General features: G+C 46.7%; 1 protein-coding gene across 1 annotated transcript; it reads right to left on the reverse strand.

Moving 5' to 3' along the window:
- Nucleotides 1–12,646: 12,646 nt before the first annotated feature.
- Nucleotides 12,647–15,933, reverse strand: EDB91DRAFT_1082696 (uncharacterized protein; the record flags this gene model as incomplete). The annotated part of the gene is made up of 12 exons (XM_041315524.1): nucleotides 12,647–12,698; nucleotides 12,861–12,921; nucleotides 12,973–13,085; nucleotides 13,140–13,169; nucleotides 13,230–13,303; nucleotides 13,443–13,513; nucleotides 14,120–14,702; nucleotides 14,762–14,890; nucleotides 14,944–15,198; nucleotides 15,254–15,349; nucleotides 15,416–15,730; nucleotides 15,787–15,933. The coding sequence occupies 12 exons, from the start codon at nucleotides 15,931–15,933 to the stop codon at nucleotides 12,647–12,649; spliced, it is 1,926 nt and encodes a 641-aa protein (XP_041176506.1).
- Between the last annotated feature and the right edge of the window lie 29 nt (nucleotides 15,934–15,962).

A 15,962-nucleotide genomic window follows, 5' to 3' on the forward strand; every position in this document is an offset into this window, starting at 1 on the left:
GAACATCCTACTGGCCATCAACCCGACCTTAGCCACAGGATATGCCCAGAGTAACGGTCGAAACGACCGCAGAGAATCGCAGTACAGTAATAGGATGGACAAATGGCCCTGGACTCAATCCATCTCGGCCAATGCCATCCATCACTGAATGCCTCATGACCCACGAGGATGCAGTCACCCTCGCCCAGGGGCGCCCCCTCCTAGGGCCCCTGGGAATCCAGAAAGGTCTAAGAAAGCCCCTGAACACCTAAAACAGCTTCATGACCTTAACCAGTGTTTTGAGTACGAACAAACGGGACACTTAGCTAAAGACTGCCCAAAACACCACCGTCTGACATTCAAACCTCCTGGACGGAACTCCCCCACCATTCGAGCGAACACAGTGACCATCTCTAGTGCTGATATTAGATCTGCTGCCATCAAAGAAGGTATCACCTCCGGACTGTATGGAATGGTGGTAGAGTTAGAAGAATTATCTGAACTAAACGCAGAAAAACACCGTATTTTCAAACAGCAGATTCTTGCCACTCTCCTACTAGCTGTCCCACTGCCAACCAATGAGCTAATTGACCCTCTGTATGACCCTTTTGTGCTAGACAGATTCTGTCTCTCTAACCATGGCGGTTCAGACACCTACCTCCTCTCAGATCGTTACAATTATGACGACTATATAGTGCACTTTAGCCAATTATGCGACCCAGAGTTCGATGCAGTTGCATGGCTAGTCAATCTGAAACTTCGGAACTTCAAAGACCTAATTCACACTAAGACGTCATTCAAACCATCCTGGACTGAAACACCCTCCTCTCCACTGACAATGACCGTGTTATCGACTGACCACCTGTCCGTCGACGTCGCAGTCGTCTCGCTGCCAAGTCAACATGAGTATGGTGATCAAAGACTCCTATCACCTTTGACCCAGGATGCAGACAATGATTTACCCCCTTTGTTGGATTGTGAGACATCAGAGGATGAAGAATACACTAACACTAACTCTCTATACTGTGTGAGCAGCAGTAGGCGTGCTGACCTTCCGGATTTAAGAACCCTTCAGCGACAAGCTGCTAGACTGAAATCCACTTCAAGGATCCTCCCTTGTTCCATAGTAGTTATAGTGCTTGTGAACGGCAAACCCTGCACATCGTCGACCAGCTCAAGCTCCGATACTCCGTCTTGGAGAAACCGATACCCCTGCAATTGGCCATCTTGGGATCTAGGAGCGTAGTTAAAGCTAATACCACTGTTGAGTTATCTTATCAAGAAATCAACTGTGAGCGTACCTTCGATATCACCAACCTTGAATCCTACGATGTAATCCTAGGAATGCCGTTCTTGTTTCAGCATCAGGTTCTCCTGGGATTCAACCCCCCAGAGATCAAGATTAGAAGTATTGACCCATTGCCTAAACGTGGGTCACAAACCCAAGTACTCAAACTGCGACAGTCTGGTCCCGAGACTGGCATCATTGATAAGTATCGCGAAGAGTTACAAGCCTAGGCGTGAGATATCTGCAAGGAGGCCAATGAGACCTTGTTACTGTCATATACTGGATCCGAGCACCTTCAATACCACCTGTAAACATCCCCACCCCTGGTCCGACCTCCTGTTTCCCCATCCACTCCATTCCTCCTTCCCTGACAATGCACGAAGTGCATCTCAGCAGGATTAGCCCTGCTACCTCCACCCGACCCTGTTCCACTCTTCTGACACTACCCCTATGTCCTCTGACCCCATACCCCTTCCATCCGACCCTATCTGGGGTTCCGCTCCTCCGCCCTATCATTCCGCCCAATCCTATTCCTACTCCCTCCACTTTTCCGACCCGCGCAGGTCCTTCAGTTCCGCTCGTATTCCCCCACCTGACTATTAGTCCGTCCGACCGCCTCACCGGTCCACTCCTAGACTAGGAACCACTCAACTGCTCCTATCCCCATTTAGTATCATAGTTCCGCTTTTCGGATCACTGGTAATCCCTATACCCTAGCGATTCTGATCTGTCGCGTACATACTGTTCCCTGAGCCTTATTCTTGTATGCCTCAGTCATCCTATTGTATTCCTGTACACTCAGCACATAACCTTCTGCTATGCTATGCTCATCACTTAGAGTATATAAACATATGTACATTTGTCTGTAGATACTCAGTCTGAATATTACCTTTTCTAAGCCCTGCTCTTCTGTTCCTTGACTTGGGCCTGATCCTAGTCAACTCCTGTTAGCCGGCCTAGGGGATTGACTCCCTAGGTCGGCCACCCTCCGTTCCTCCGTTCCTCCGTTCCTCCGTTCTCCTCCGTTCCTCCGTTCCTCCGTTCCTCCGTTCCTCCGTTCCTCCGTTCCTCCGTTCCTCCGTTCGTTCCCGTCCTCCGTTCCTCCGTTCCTCCGTTCCTCCGTTCCTCCGTTCCTCCGTTCCTCCGTTCCTCCGTTCCTCTCTGCTTTGGACTTCATCCAAGTAGCCCCCTCCGTTCCACTTCTACTGTTGGTTCCAACCACAGTAGTCTCCCGCCTCCCTCCTGTCAGGCGGAACAACCCCTGCCCGACTTTCCCACGCTCACCTAGTAGTCTGTCGGTCCTCCTTCAGAGGACCCCTGTTCCGACGTCCTGTCAGAACCCATAGAATTTGTGTCGGACTACATTCCAAAATTAGGGGCACATACTCGGTAAGGGGTGCAGCGTATGAGCTGAAGCCAAGCCCCTCAGACTCCGCTTTACCCCTGAGCATGGTGTGGGTACAACAAGTGCAGCGGAGAGAATTCGATCTACTACACAGTTGGGTCTTTGCTGCCTGCTGCCTCGCTTGGGAACAAGTGCATTCGACCCTTAAGGGGATTGCTACTGGGGAATACTAGTCTCTGTCTAAAACGACCCTACAGGATGAAAGATCTGCAAAAGCGGATGAAGCGGATAGGATGCGAAACGTACAGATTTGTCAGATGGAGCAGATGGCACTTGCGGATCAGACGGGATGTGAATCAAAGTTGAAGGAAGTTCATTAAAGGTTAGATGGATAGTGAGTATAAGTCAAAGTGATCTTCTTGTAGGGTGCAGGAAAAGTGGGAGAAAGTTACATCCAGTAAGTATTTTTCGAAAACCTCCATGCTTATAGGGTACAGTATTTTCAAGGAACATAGAGATATAGGTAGCGAGTCTAGACCATGCCATAAGCTATCCGAAAAATACTGGAGTGTGAGAGGATATGTCTGTGTTCAGTCAGTAACAAGAAAATGTGTGTGAGTACATACCAATGAGGTAGAATGGACGCGGACAGGACGGATGCAGCGGATGCGCGAGCTATAGGGGGAGATCCAAAGGTATCCGCATGTCATCCGAAAAGCGGATGGACATTGGATGGACGCCTGATGCATCGGAAAAGTGGTGGATACGAGCCTAGCGTAGGGATACTCCCTACAACGGTCTTAACAGTTACCCCCTATCTGGGAAATCAATCACGTCATCCCACTAATAGATGAACACCAGGTCTACTCCTGGCGCCAATCTCACTGTCCTGAGGCGTTAAGAGCACTCTGGAGAGAGAAGTGTGATGACTATATACGCACCAGGAGATGGGAGTTCTGTTAGAATAACCAAGTGAACCAAGCCCCAAGTGAGCTAATGAGAGTGAACAGGACTATAGTCCAGTGTCAGTTGCTATTGTGTTGTGTAAATTAATGAGTGTACTATACCTATAGTCCAGTGTCAGTTGCTGAAGAGCAAGCAACACAGGACTTGCTACCTATGGGCGAGTCTATGTAAACAAGTGTAAACACTGCCTAAGTAAGTAAGGAATTCACATCACATGCTAAGTGAGAGTCCAATAGAGGAAGCAACATCATAACACAAATAACTCGCACCATAAGGTGCTCAATCACCACAACTAACAAGTTCTTCAGTGGTACCAATGCTGTGCCTATGATTATGATGAAGAAAGTAACTAAAGACAATTCACTTCACCTGTGAACCGTTCTCGACACCCGTCAATGGAACAAGAACACCAGGAAGCTCGTGTCTCCTCTCCCAAACATAGTGACTATCCTAAGAAATGTATCGACTCACCCTTACTGTTCTTTACTTGACAGCAAAGACGCCTACAAACAGATTTGTATTGTCCCAGAGGATGTCCCAAAGTCGCTGTTTGCCACCCCTGACAGTACAATGATAAGTTATGTGATGCAGATAGGAGATTGCAATGCTGGGGCCACATACCAGTCTCTAATGAATCACATTTTTGGACCGTTTATCAGTGTCTTCATGGATGTCTATCTTGACAACATCATAGTATACTCTGATATGGCTGAAGACCATGTGCAGCATGTAAAGACTGTGATCAACACCCTGAGGAAAAACAAGTTTTACCTTAGTGAACACAAGCTACAGTTTTTTATGCCCGAGCTATCAATCCTTGGACACGTTATTGATGACGCTGGTATCAGGTTAGACCCTCACAAAGTCGATAAAATCGTCAATTGGAAAACGCCCACCTCCAAAGAACTCCTGATGCAATTCATCGGGTCTGTTGGCTACCTCGCCGCAGGATGCAAGGGCGTAAGAGTGGACATGCAGCATCTATCCAAAGTCGCCTCCAGGACTACTCGGTGGTCGTGGACCCTGACTGACCAGCATGCTTTTGACCTAGTCAAAGTGTGTGTACAGGCCCATAGAGATGTGCGGTGACGGGCTCTCAGACTACCGTCTGCACAGGATGGTACCTGTCCCGTCAACCTGAACACCGATGCGTCGTTCACCAGGGCCAGCAGTGTACTGTCCCAAGGCCTGGACGAGAAAGGTGCAGACGTGATTGCATTCTGGTCAGGCAAGTTTGATGCTGCCCAACAAAACTACCCTGTTCACAAACAGGAACTGTTAGCAATTGTCAAATCTCTGAAACGCTTCAGACACTTACTGATCGGATTCAGATTCCATATATTTACAGGACCACAAGGGCCTCGAGTGGCTCGGGTCTCAAAAGAAACTCTCACCCCACCAAGCACAATGGCTGGAACTCATTAGCGAATTCGACTTCGAGATAATCCACGTACCAGGGGTTGACAATACCTTAGCAGACGCACTGTCCTGTATATACAGTGATGAGCCTGCTGGAACGGTCAGAGCTGCCTAGTGAATATGTTAGCATCAATGAGGAGGACGTACTGCATTCACTACTACTGAACTTCGTGACAGCACCAATCTATACAGGCACCCCACTGTTCCTAGGGGCAACCGAAGTGCGTCATTCCACCCACATAGCAATCAGACGCGAAACACATGCGCAAACCGACAAACCAAGCAACCGCAAGTACCCAAGAATTCTCACTGAAAGTGTTGGCTCCATCTACCGCAGACCTCACTGAGTCCCTGGTGAGACCGACTGACTCAGACCAGTGAAGATGAAGTGTCCAACCATGGACCTGAAGCCTGCATAGTTCCCTGAAAATGAACTCATAAGTGCGCCAACCAAAACAGTGGCATCCATGCCAGCTCAAGAAATCTCAGACTCACCACAAACCGCTGCACCACAGATACCATCTCGGCGTAGAGTGATTCTGCAATTGAGTGACAACTCAGCTAAATCCCTGGAGGGCGAGAGCGCAGCTACTGAGTCAAATCCACCAGTACACAACTCACCAACACCATCGGTGATGGTAGGAACGCACTCAGATGACCCAGGAAGTAAGGAAGCAAGTGAAATCAGCACTGACAATGCAAGTACAAACATGGACCCACAATTGTGTCATGACACGTCAACACAAATAGCAGAAGACCTGCTGTCAGAACATCCTCCCTCACTCACCGAATTGATCTCCCTTGGCAACCCAACGGTTGACATCCATGAAAGCCTCGTCAACCGATATGACGAGGACAAGTTCTTCGCCAAAACCATTGCCAGCCCTAACTCCTACAAGAACTTCGAGGTCAGCAATGGCAGAATATTCCTGAAGGACAAAGGAAGCAGAGTACTTTGCGTCCCAGACATCTTAGTCAGTAAACGACAGGTGCAAGAGATTATTATCTCGCACGCTCATTCCCTACTCACTCACCTAGGCCCATCTAAGACTCTGATCTACCTTAGAGATAATGTCTGGTGGAAAGAAATGACGGCAGACGTACAGGCTTTTTGTGACCCGTGTGGCACTTGCCAAGTCTCCAAACCCTCTAACCATCAACCCTATGGATTACTAGAGACCCTAGAAGTACCCTCACGCCCCTGGGAGACGGTAGGAATTGACTTCGTGGGACCACTGCCCGAATCGCGCACCCTAAACAGTTTGTTTGATATGATCCTGGTTGCAATAGATCACTTGACCTCAATGGTCCATCTAGCCCCCACTAAGCAGACCTACCGTGCCAAAGACATCGCTGAAGTTATGTTTAACTTAGTCTACAAGTTACATGGGATGCCCTCTAACCTTGTTAGCGACCACAATACCCTCTTTACGAGTACATTCTGGAAACGACTATATCAATTAACGGGTGTTGAACTAAGGATGTCAACATCATTTCACCCACAGTCTGACGGCGTGACCAAACGAGCAAACTGAACCATGACCCAGATGCTGCAACAAGTGGTCTCTGTTGATCAGCGTGACTGGGCGATCAAACTCCCAGCCATCAAGTTCGCAATAAACTTGGCTAGTTCAGTCTCATGAAAGTACTCTCCATTTGTACTAATCTATGGGCAACAGCCCCCGTCAATGATCTGGAACACTCAATCTGAGTACCCTGGTGTCATATATTTGCTCAACGAATGAAGGACACGTTGATGAGTGCCCATGATGCCCTCATTGCAGCCCGTGTCAAGAACACTACAGTCGCTAATTGTAAGCGCAAAGAGTCACCCTTTGTAAAGGGCGATCTCGTCTACCTGTCCACTGAAAACCTGTCATTACCAAAGGGTAGAGCCCGAAAACTCGCACTGAAGTTTATCAGCCCGTTCAAAATCCTTGAGGACTACTGCAACAACTCTTACCTGTTAGACCTCCCCGCAAACCTCAAGCAATGAGGGCTTCACCCTGCGTTCCATGCTCATTTACTTAGGATCCACGTTCCAAACGACGATTGATGATTCCATGGGAGACAACTTGACCAAATCGCTGACTTAGGAAGCCTAGAGGAATGGTCTGTCGCCCGAGTTACCGATCACAATGGTCAGGGAACCAACTTGCTGTTTGAAATTGAGTATATGACCGGAGATAAAGTCTGGCTCCCGTACTATGAAGTATCGTGATTAGAAGCTGTTGGGCAGTACCTTGAAGCATTAGGTGTACCCAATATAACACACTTACCTCGAAAGGTCTCTAAGGCAACCCAGGACACTAGTGTTGCCTCTGTCACTACTGTCGATACAGCCGACGACGCTAGGTGTTGCGTCAAGCGAATTATTGCTCAAATGCTCTCTGATCTACAGGCTAAGATTTTCTCCAAAGACCCCAAGCCGAAGCATATAAGAGAGACACCCACTCGAGTCAACGAACCCTCTGAACCTCCCATGTCTCAAGCAGCCCCAGGCCATTCTTTCTCTGAGCCGATGAACGTTGATGTTATCGCTCATCCTCCCTCGCACAAACCAGGCGAGATCCCAGCCTCTGAACCATGTGCCCCTCATCCTCAATCCTCTCATTCGACCAGGAGGAATAACCGCCCGAGAGGGCGAGGTGGAAGAGGATATAGGTCCTCCCACAGAGAACCTAACACTGAAGTGCTCAATGCCTTCACCCAGTTCTTCAGAACTGAGGCAAAAGCCAGTGAAAAATTTACAACCCCTCTCTGAGTCTGCGGTCTAAATACTAGCGCCCTCTTAGAGGAACTAGCGATCAAAAAAGAGACTCACACATTCAAGCAACAACTTCAAGCTGAGCATGAATGCTCCTATGCTTCCCAACCCTGGGTAACGCCTAGTAGTAACCTCTCCATCGACAACCATCGCCAGAACCACGACCTTCAATACAAGCGGTCCTGCCCTTCCTCCTCAAGCTCTGCGCTCCATGCAAACTCTCCAGCATCCTTAATGGCTGCTCAAGTTATCTCTGCTGCAACCGCCCAAGCCAAGAGTCTGAAGAGTATACCTACTCCCGCTTCCTCTACCCCTCATGAAGTGGATCCTGGCTCAGATGTTGATGATATTGTTGCAGCAGCCGAGCTATTGGACCTAGAGCGCGACACCTGGATCAAGAGCCTATCTAACGCTCAATTCTTGGGTAGAGTTGCCGTCCTCAGCCTCACCTTGTCCCATATACTCATTCTCCTCGTCCTATTAGCCGTGTTTGGTTCTGCCATGACTGATGTCTTCTTAACTCAATAAGAACTCCTAAACTCCTACACAACATTGCAGCCCCTCCTACTGGATGAGCTGGAGGGCATATGTGACATTCGTTAAAAGGCTTAGGCTCCCAATGCCAAAGTGGTTACCAATTAATATATTGATCAACTCTGATATATTCTCCCCTTTTACCTTACCCTGTTTATTTCTTTTATTCCTACTTTCCCTGATCCTCTCTAGCCTGTATAAACTAGCGTACTTAGTGTAGGATCGGGAGTTGATCCTTCCCCCTCAAAATAAAGCTTAGTTCAGCCAGTTTACTACTGTTCAAACCCTAAGTTCTCTCAAGTCAACTCAATTCTCATGTGTACGTTCTTAGAACACCACAGGTACCTGGAGAGATCGCGAGATTGCTGACAACAAAACAAGATTGCAAGATCGCAAACACTAAAATAATATGTTCACCAGGGATGGATGGCCACCCTTCCGAGAGCTGTATATGCCATTCTAATTTCTGAGAAGTTTGGTAGGCTGGCTGATCAATAACCATACAGAATGGATATATTCCAGAGTGGATAACTAGACTTAAAGATGTATCGCACTTTTAGGATTATTAGCCATATGGATATATCTTTCTGCCTGTATCCTGTGCAGTGAGGATATCAATATCATCATTTAGTAGATTTTTTGAGCCATTACAATGTCATTTGCACAGCATGTTTGATCTGTCTAAAATAATCTAGTCTGCCTGCAATGTCAAGTTTGTCTACATTGTCCAGTTTGTCTAGTCTGTCCAGTCTGTCAATATTGTGCCTTTGTGTATGGATTGTAAGGCTTTGTGACAGCATTGTAAAGAAGGGACTTAGCTGTGGGATTGTACTGTTTGTACAAATCTGTACAAATCTGTACAAGGTCCCCTAGTTTGCAATTGCTGATGTGGGTAGCCCAAATTTTGGATGTTGATACCCGTACCCACCCGGGTGTAGCACCCAAGCCAACCTGTAACCCGTGGTACTCAACCCGCACCCCACCCGTGGGTTCCACCCGGGCAACCTCTACCCATGTCAGGCCCTAGAACGACCCACGGTGACATCAACAGAGAGCAGACCCACCGCCCTCTCTCATTAGCGAGGTAATTCTGCAAATGCCATTCTATTGAGCTTGATAGTCCCTTCTAAGAGCCTGGACAGCAGCGTTTATTTCCCAGTTTGTTTTGCAGTTTATTTTATTTACCACAACATGTACAAATAAATGTGACAAGTGGCTGCATCACGCACATGCATGACATCATACATAACATTGTATGGCAACCATGCCTCCAGCCAAAGAGCACATCCAGTGTTTCCATCTTCTGCGAATGGCAGCGGCAATGGTTGCTCAAGTCATTGTGGGCATTGTAGTTGCCTATATGACTCCATTTCTCAATAAAGAGCCCTACCACACCTCAATCCTCACTGGGTGTGCATGGGTGCAAGAGCTCGTCAATGGGCATCCCAACCGCATCAAACACGAGCTTGGCATGAGGAAGAATGTATTCTGTGCACTTGTACGAGAACTTAAGGCGTGTGGGCTATGCGATTCAAAGTATATACTGCTCGATGAACAAGTTGCTATATTTCTCTACACCTGTGTGACAGGGCTATCAAGCCGTCATGTTGTGGAACGCTTCCAGCACTCCCACACCACCATTCAAAAGTATGTTCACGGTGTGGGATATTTGTCATAGCCTCACACATGTCACAAGATATTTCAAGAGAGTCCTGCTTGCATTGTCTTCAGCCCCGCTCTACAACAAATTCGTGTTTCTTCCACTGGAGAATGCACCTATACCAAAGGAAATATTGGAGAATTCCAAACTCTTCCCATACTTTTCAGGTGCACTCGGAGCCATGGATGGTACCCACATCGCATGTTGTCTGTCTACAGAAGAACTTCAACTGTCACGGAATCACAAAGGCGGCATCAGCCAAAATTGTCTCGCCTGCTGTTCCTTTGATCTCCGGTTCCAGTACATTCTCAGTGGTTGGGATGGATCGACCTCAGACTTGACTCTCTACAATAACACCCGACTCACTGATCTATACATTCCATGTGGATGGTACTATCTTGCAGATGCAGGGTTTGGGATATGCAGCACACTTCTCATTCCATACCGAAGTGTTCGATACCACTTGGCTGAATGGGGCCGAGCTGCTGTTCGGTGAGCAACATTCACTGTGACCAGACCAATGAATCTTCTCATGCAAGACAGGCCCAAAACATCCCAAGAAATCTACAACCTTCGGCATGCACAAGCTCAAAATGCCATTGAGTGAATTTTTGGGGTTCTCAAGAGACAGTTCGTCATACTCGTGCACCCACCAGAATATAGCATGTTGACACAAGCCCGAATCCCCCCAGCACTTTGTGCTGTCCACAACTTCATCTGGATTCATGATCCAATAGAAATAGAAGAATTTGCCGATGAAGATGTTGTTGACCTTGATCCAGGTGAGCCAAGAGGTGATCTTGCTGAAGGGCCAGCCGATTATGCAGAGAGGCAACAGGCAACTGAGAACAGAGATAATATTGTGGCCGCTATGTGGGGGGACTACACTAGAATTTGCTGTGCTCGTCAGAATGTAGTGGGACAGTAGATGACACTGCAAAGTCTACACTAGCTACTATAGAACCTGCCGGTTAATATGTTTAATTTTTTGGTCGACAAAAGACTTCCTCAGTCCGTCATCAAGCATGACCATATAGGCATCAGCGGCACTGACATCCATCTGAAACGCTTCAATAAGCGCCGCCATACTATCATCGTCGAGGTGCTTCTCTAGCTCCTGTGCACGCCGCATGGCTGCCTGCTTGCACTGAGGTGACAATACTACCAGTGCCTGTGTGACAGTAGATGAGGATTGTGATTGTGAAGTTGTGTGAAAGACGTTGGTGAACTCAGCAAATTGATCGTTGATCGCATAGAGCACTGCTGACAGTCCACTGATGTGCTGGCGTTTTGATGATGGAGCAGAGGTGCCAGACCCAGAAGCAGTGAGCGATGGAGTCATCGAAGATGTAGCTATGAACTTGCACTTGACAGGAACTGGTGGAGGAGTTGCTTCCCAGGGAATGATATCATCTTCATCGTCATCATCACCCTCCACCACCAATGGTTCTCTGTCAACCGCCACCCCACCATCAACACCTGCGACCTGCTCCACCAAGTCACCGTGCACCAAGTCAACAGGCCCATTGTCCTTCAAAGCGACATCCTCAGGTATTTCTTCATCCACCAGATTATCGCCGTGAGTTGCCTGTCCAGATTCAAAGGTTTCTTGACCAGCGTGAAAGGAGTTGGTGCCACATGAGAGTTGCAAATGCATGAGCTCGTCCACCTCATGAAAGTGTTTCCAGCCTTTGTTGTGAAACAGCTTTGTATCAGGACGTGTCTGGAAAAATAGTTAGACCGCTGGCAGATGACAGTCATATTGCTGCACTGCAAACACACCTTTGCAAATGCTGTCCATCGCGCAGCATTAGCTGGACCAATATTCACACCCGACTCGTCATCCCATGAAAAGCCTGACTGCGATTTGATGTCGACAATAGCGGCATGCTTTTTCTTGCACTGGCAGCATGTAATCAGCTGGCACAATTTGGGTAGAGTGGTCACACATACTGAGTTCCACTTGTTTTTGCAAGACAGCCCATCCCTATTATTTGCTACATATTTCTCCTTCATGATGCCGTCTGGTGGCTCCAGTAAATGATCTGCTGCACCTGTAAATGTTGTCTGCTTGAAATTGACGCCATCTCCACCTTCTGCACAATGAATTATGAGATATTCAATGAGGTGGGAGGTCTCTTCAACAGTCCAGTGAGCAGACGAGCCAGAACTTGTCAGAAATTCTTATATGGCATCTTGATGGATTAAAATGGCCTAACGACACAGCCCAATTATAATAGATTATGATCAAACAGTCAACATATTAATAAGCATTATCATGCTATTTTAATGCAGATTTTAATGGTATCACAACCGAGTCATAATATCATCTCAATGTTGTGACAATTGCATTTCGACGACATCCTGACTACATTGTGACAATCTCATAAGAAGGATGTGATGAGCATTGCAGATTTTGATGGCATCACAACCAAGTCACATTATCATCTCAATGTCTTGACCATTGCATTTCGACGACACTCTGATGAGCATTACATTATCAATTACCATCACACTAAGTATAAAATTATGATGTCATTGCTACTACGGTAGAAATACTGTACATGTATAGAGTCAAGGTCTTGAAAATTGTTGAGGTGGGTCCACACGAGGTTGGTGGGAGCTGCTGCCTGGTGAGGATGGGCAAGTGGACATTGGCCCAGGACCAACTGAAAATACTGTATGGTATCATCCAGATGAGACATCATCTGTCTTGAGCGCTCTTGCAGTTAATGATGGACTGCATTTGGTGTTCGGTCAGCAAAAGTCAACAACAAAAGAAAAGGCCAGCAATGGAAACAAAATGGGTTGCGCAAGCGTAGGCATGGCACAGCGTGAACGCGAGTTCCTGCAGGCTGAAAAAAAGTTAGGTACTATATGACACAATGAGGAACTGATTTACTTGTCTGTGTTATTCTTGTAGATGTCGTCCCTGAGTGTGATGTAATGACTTGGTCTGCTAGCTATAGAAACAATGAGCAATCAAGAAAAATGACTGATGATGAAGTACAAACTTCCGAGAAGGCCTCCATGCGACTGGAGGTAAAAGTTGCATACAGCGGGGTTCCCAACTCCCTTGTCTGCAATGAATCCTGTGGGACAGTTGCCAGACCTGTCCGCTTTGCCCCTAGAAAAACATTTATGATCAGGTGGAAACAGAGGTAACTGACCTATAACATACCGGTTCTTTGGGAAGAAGCGAACGTGGTGTCTAGAGCGAACACCGTGGATGAGCGACAAAAAGTAAAGTTAGGATGGGTCGCAGACTCACTGTTTGCCTATGACTATAAATGTCAGTTCTGGCTTGCCCACTTCAGTGTGACTCACATCAAACAATACACTGTCCTGATTGTTGCAAGTATGTAAAACAGTGGCCTTTAGCATCAGGCAAGGGCGGATACCATGAATGCATGGGAAAAACAATTTTCTATTGATAAGAACTGTGTGATGTAGATGCACATGAACGAGAAACAGGTTCACTCACCACAATGACCAGGGATATTAATTGATGCATCTGCAAACAGAAGATCAAAAGTCTATTATATGGGACTTTACCTAATAATGAGGGTCATGATCTCACCCCATTGTGCATTGACAGGTGACACACAAGATAATCTATAGAGCTGTTACAGTTAGTAGAATTCCTGCGAGAGCTCGAGGTGAAACCAGACATGTAAAAGGGAAAAACAAATAAAACATTGTGCAAGAGCAGAGGTTTTGGCACTTGCAATTGTAGAGATGGTGGTTGCAGTGAGAGAGTAATAATCATAATAATAATAATAATAATGACATGCAAGTCATCCTGTCACCATGGAATTGCATGATCACATGATTGTTTTGTCATCATCATAAGCCATAGAAGCACCAGGCCTCAGTGGCCTGGATTTCATTGGAGAGATTTTCAAAGAGGTTTTCATTAACAATGCCACTGCCAGATGCAGTGAAGACTCAGGCAAGGACGTGTGAGACAAAATGAAACTACCACTGTCAATGAACTTGAGAGTGACAACTGATACACGGGAGTCGGTATGGTAGGTAGGAGGCTAGTCTGAGAGCTCAGGATGCATCAATAAAGTAATGAGAACTATGTAGTAAAGACGGGATGAAGAGAGGAGCGGTGAACAACTTGCCCATATGAATCAACCTTTGATTGCTTCTGACCTTTTCCTCGAGGTCCCCTTTTGGATTTCGTAGCGACAGCCACCAAGTCTTCACTGGCTGGCTTCAGATGGGGTGCCGCTATCACTGTAGCAACCAAGGCAGGCTCTGAACACGTAGTACTTGATTCAGAATTGAGCAAAGCACCCTGAGTTGAGATAGATGGCACGACATCAGAAGGCAGGGGGGGTTCATGTTGCAGGGGAGAAGCTACTGCAATAGTATTTGAGACTGAGGATGCAGTCAAAGAACTCGGTTCAACAATGGTAGGATAGTGTGCACCAAGACTGTCAGAGCCAGTGGGGTCTTTATTCGAGCTGCTATCTGAATCATCCAATGCCGCCATGACACGATTGACGGAATCAATCATGTCTTCCTTGCCCGAAGTATTGCCCTGCTCTGTCTGAGCAACATTGTCAAAGACATAACTGTTAATGTGTCCAACAATAGTTTTGATGCATTCATGGGTCCACTTAATGATGAAGAATCTTTTGACAGCGCAGAAGACAGTGTAATAAGGGATCGAAGAAATGGCTCCAATACCGTCCCCGGAGAATTCTTGATCCGGGGATAGCATGAAGATTATCTATCGAATATGATATCAGTAATAGGTAGCGCCTCTGAATCATTAACATTGATACATACTGAAGTCACGCCAAATGAAATCATACCAGGAGTGCAGCTGTTGAGTTTCCAAATCTTCGCATAGGTAGGTGGGCCACCATGCCCCTTGGGGAACAATGACATCTTGCCGCACACTGAAACCTTGATAACCTTTCAAAGAAAGATATGAATAATCATCCTATAGTTGAGTTGGTGTATTTTACCTTTGCGATCACCAACCAGTTTCTGAAAAAATTTCTCTCGTCAACAATGTTACCAGGGTACAGTATTGGTGCTTTGAAAACATCAAAGGTCTTCCCCTTCCCCACCCTCCATCCAATCATATCTGTAATTTGCTGGGCAGAAGCACGGTCATATCTGGCAACAAAGTACTCGGGTGACATGTTGAAGATGCTACCTGCAACAGTATGTAGACCATTAAAGAATGATGATCGTGCCTGTTGCATGCCAGTTGCGAACTGTTCTGTACATCATCAACTCGATTATAACCATGTAAAGTTTCAAGATACATACCAAGTTAAAGAATGAATTTGTTTGCATCTCAGCGTGCATCTCATGATCGATTGAGGCGTAGAGCTCAGTGACAAGGGCAGCCTTCTCTGTCGATTTCTTTGCATAACAATGTGGGCTTGTTATGTCAACCAGAGGATCAGGGCAATCTGTCTGAAAAATGACCTTTTCAGGCAGGAACATCTCTGTCATCAATGCATACTTCTTGGCCAAACCCAAGATTAGCTTGTCGATGATGGTCTCAGACGTTATGATGGACGTGGTAGTCAATGGTGCAGATGAAGGTGGCACAGATGAAGATGGCGCAAATGAACGCAGAGATGCAGTAGATGAACATGACGATGCAGCAGCAGATGATATCTGATTAGGTGAGCACCTGTGATGTTTCAACTGCTGTGCTGCTAATGTGCCATTGGTTGCATTCAGTGCTGCGTTGTGCTCTTCCAACTTTCCTTTCTCAAGTTGAAGTTGTTTAATGTACTAGATAAAATGGGTTAGGGAATGGACAAGAGTCGATGAAAGAAAGAAGAGCCTACCACTTGAAGGTGCTTCATAGACGAATCTGTGCTTGGTGGTGCCACAGGCCATGGGACGGCATCATCTGAATCATGCCCTGAATCCGACAAGATATTAGAATCGGAATCTTCCAGGTTTGAATCAGAGTCGAGCAGAGAGTCCAACATGAGTTATAGACAGTATTATGCAAAGAGAG

This window comes from Suillus paluster (genome assembly GCF_016628075.1).
Source record: "Suillus paluster strain FC165 chromosome Unknown EDB91scaffold_31, whole genome shotgun sequence".
In the NCBI taxonomy this organism is placed as follows: Eukaryota; Fungi; Basidiomycota; class Agaricomycetes; order Boletales; family Suillaceae; genus Suillus; species Suillus paluster.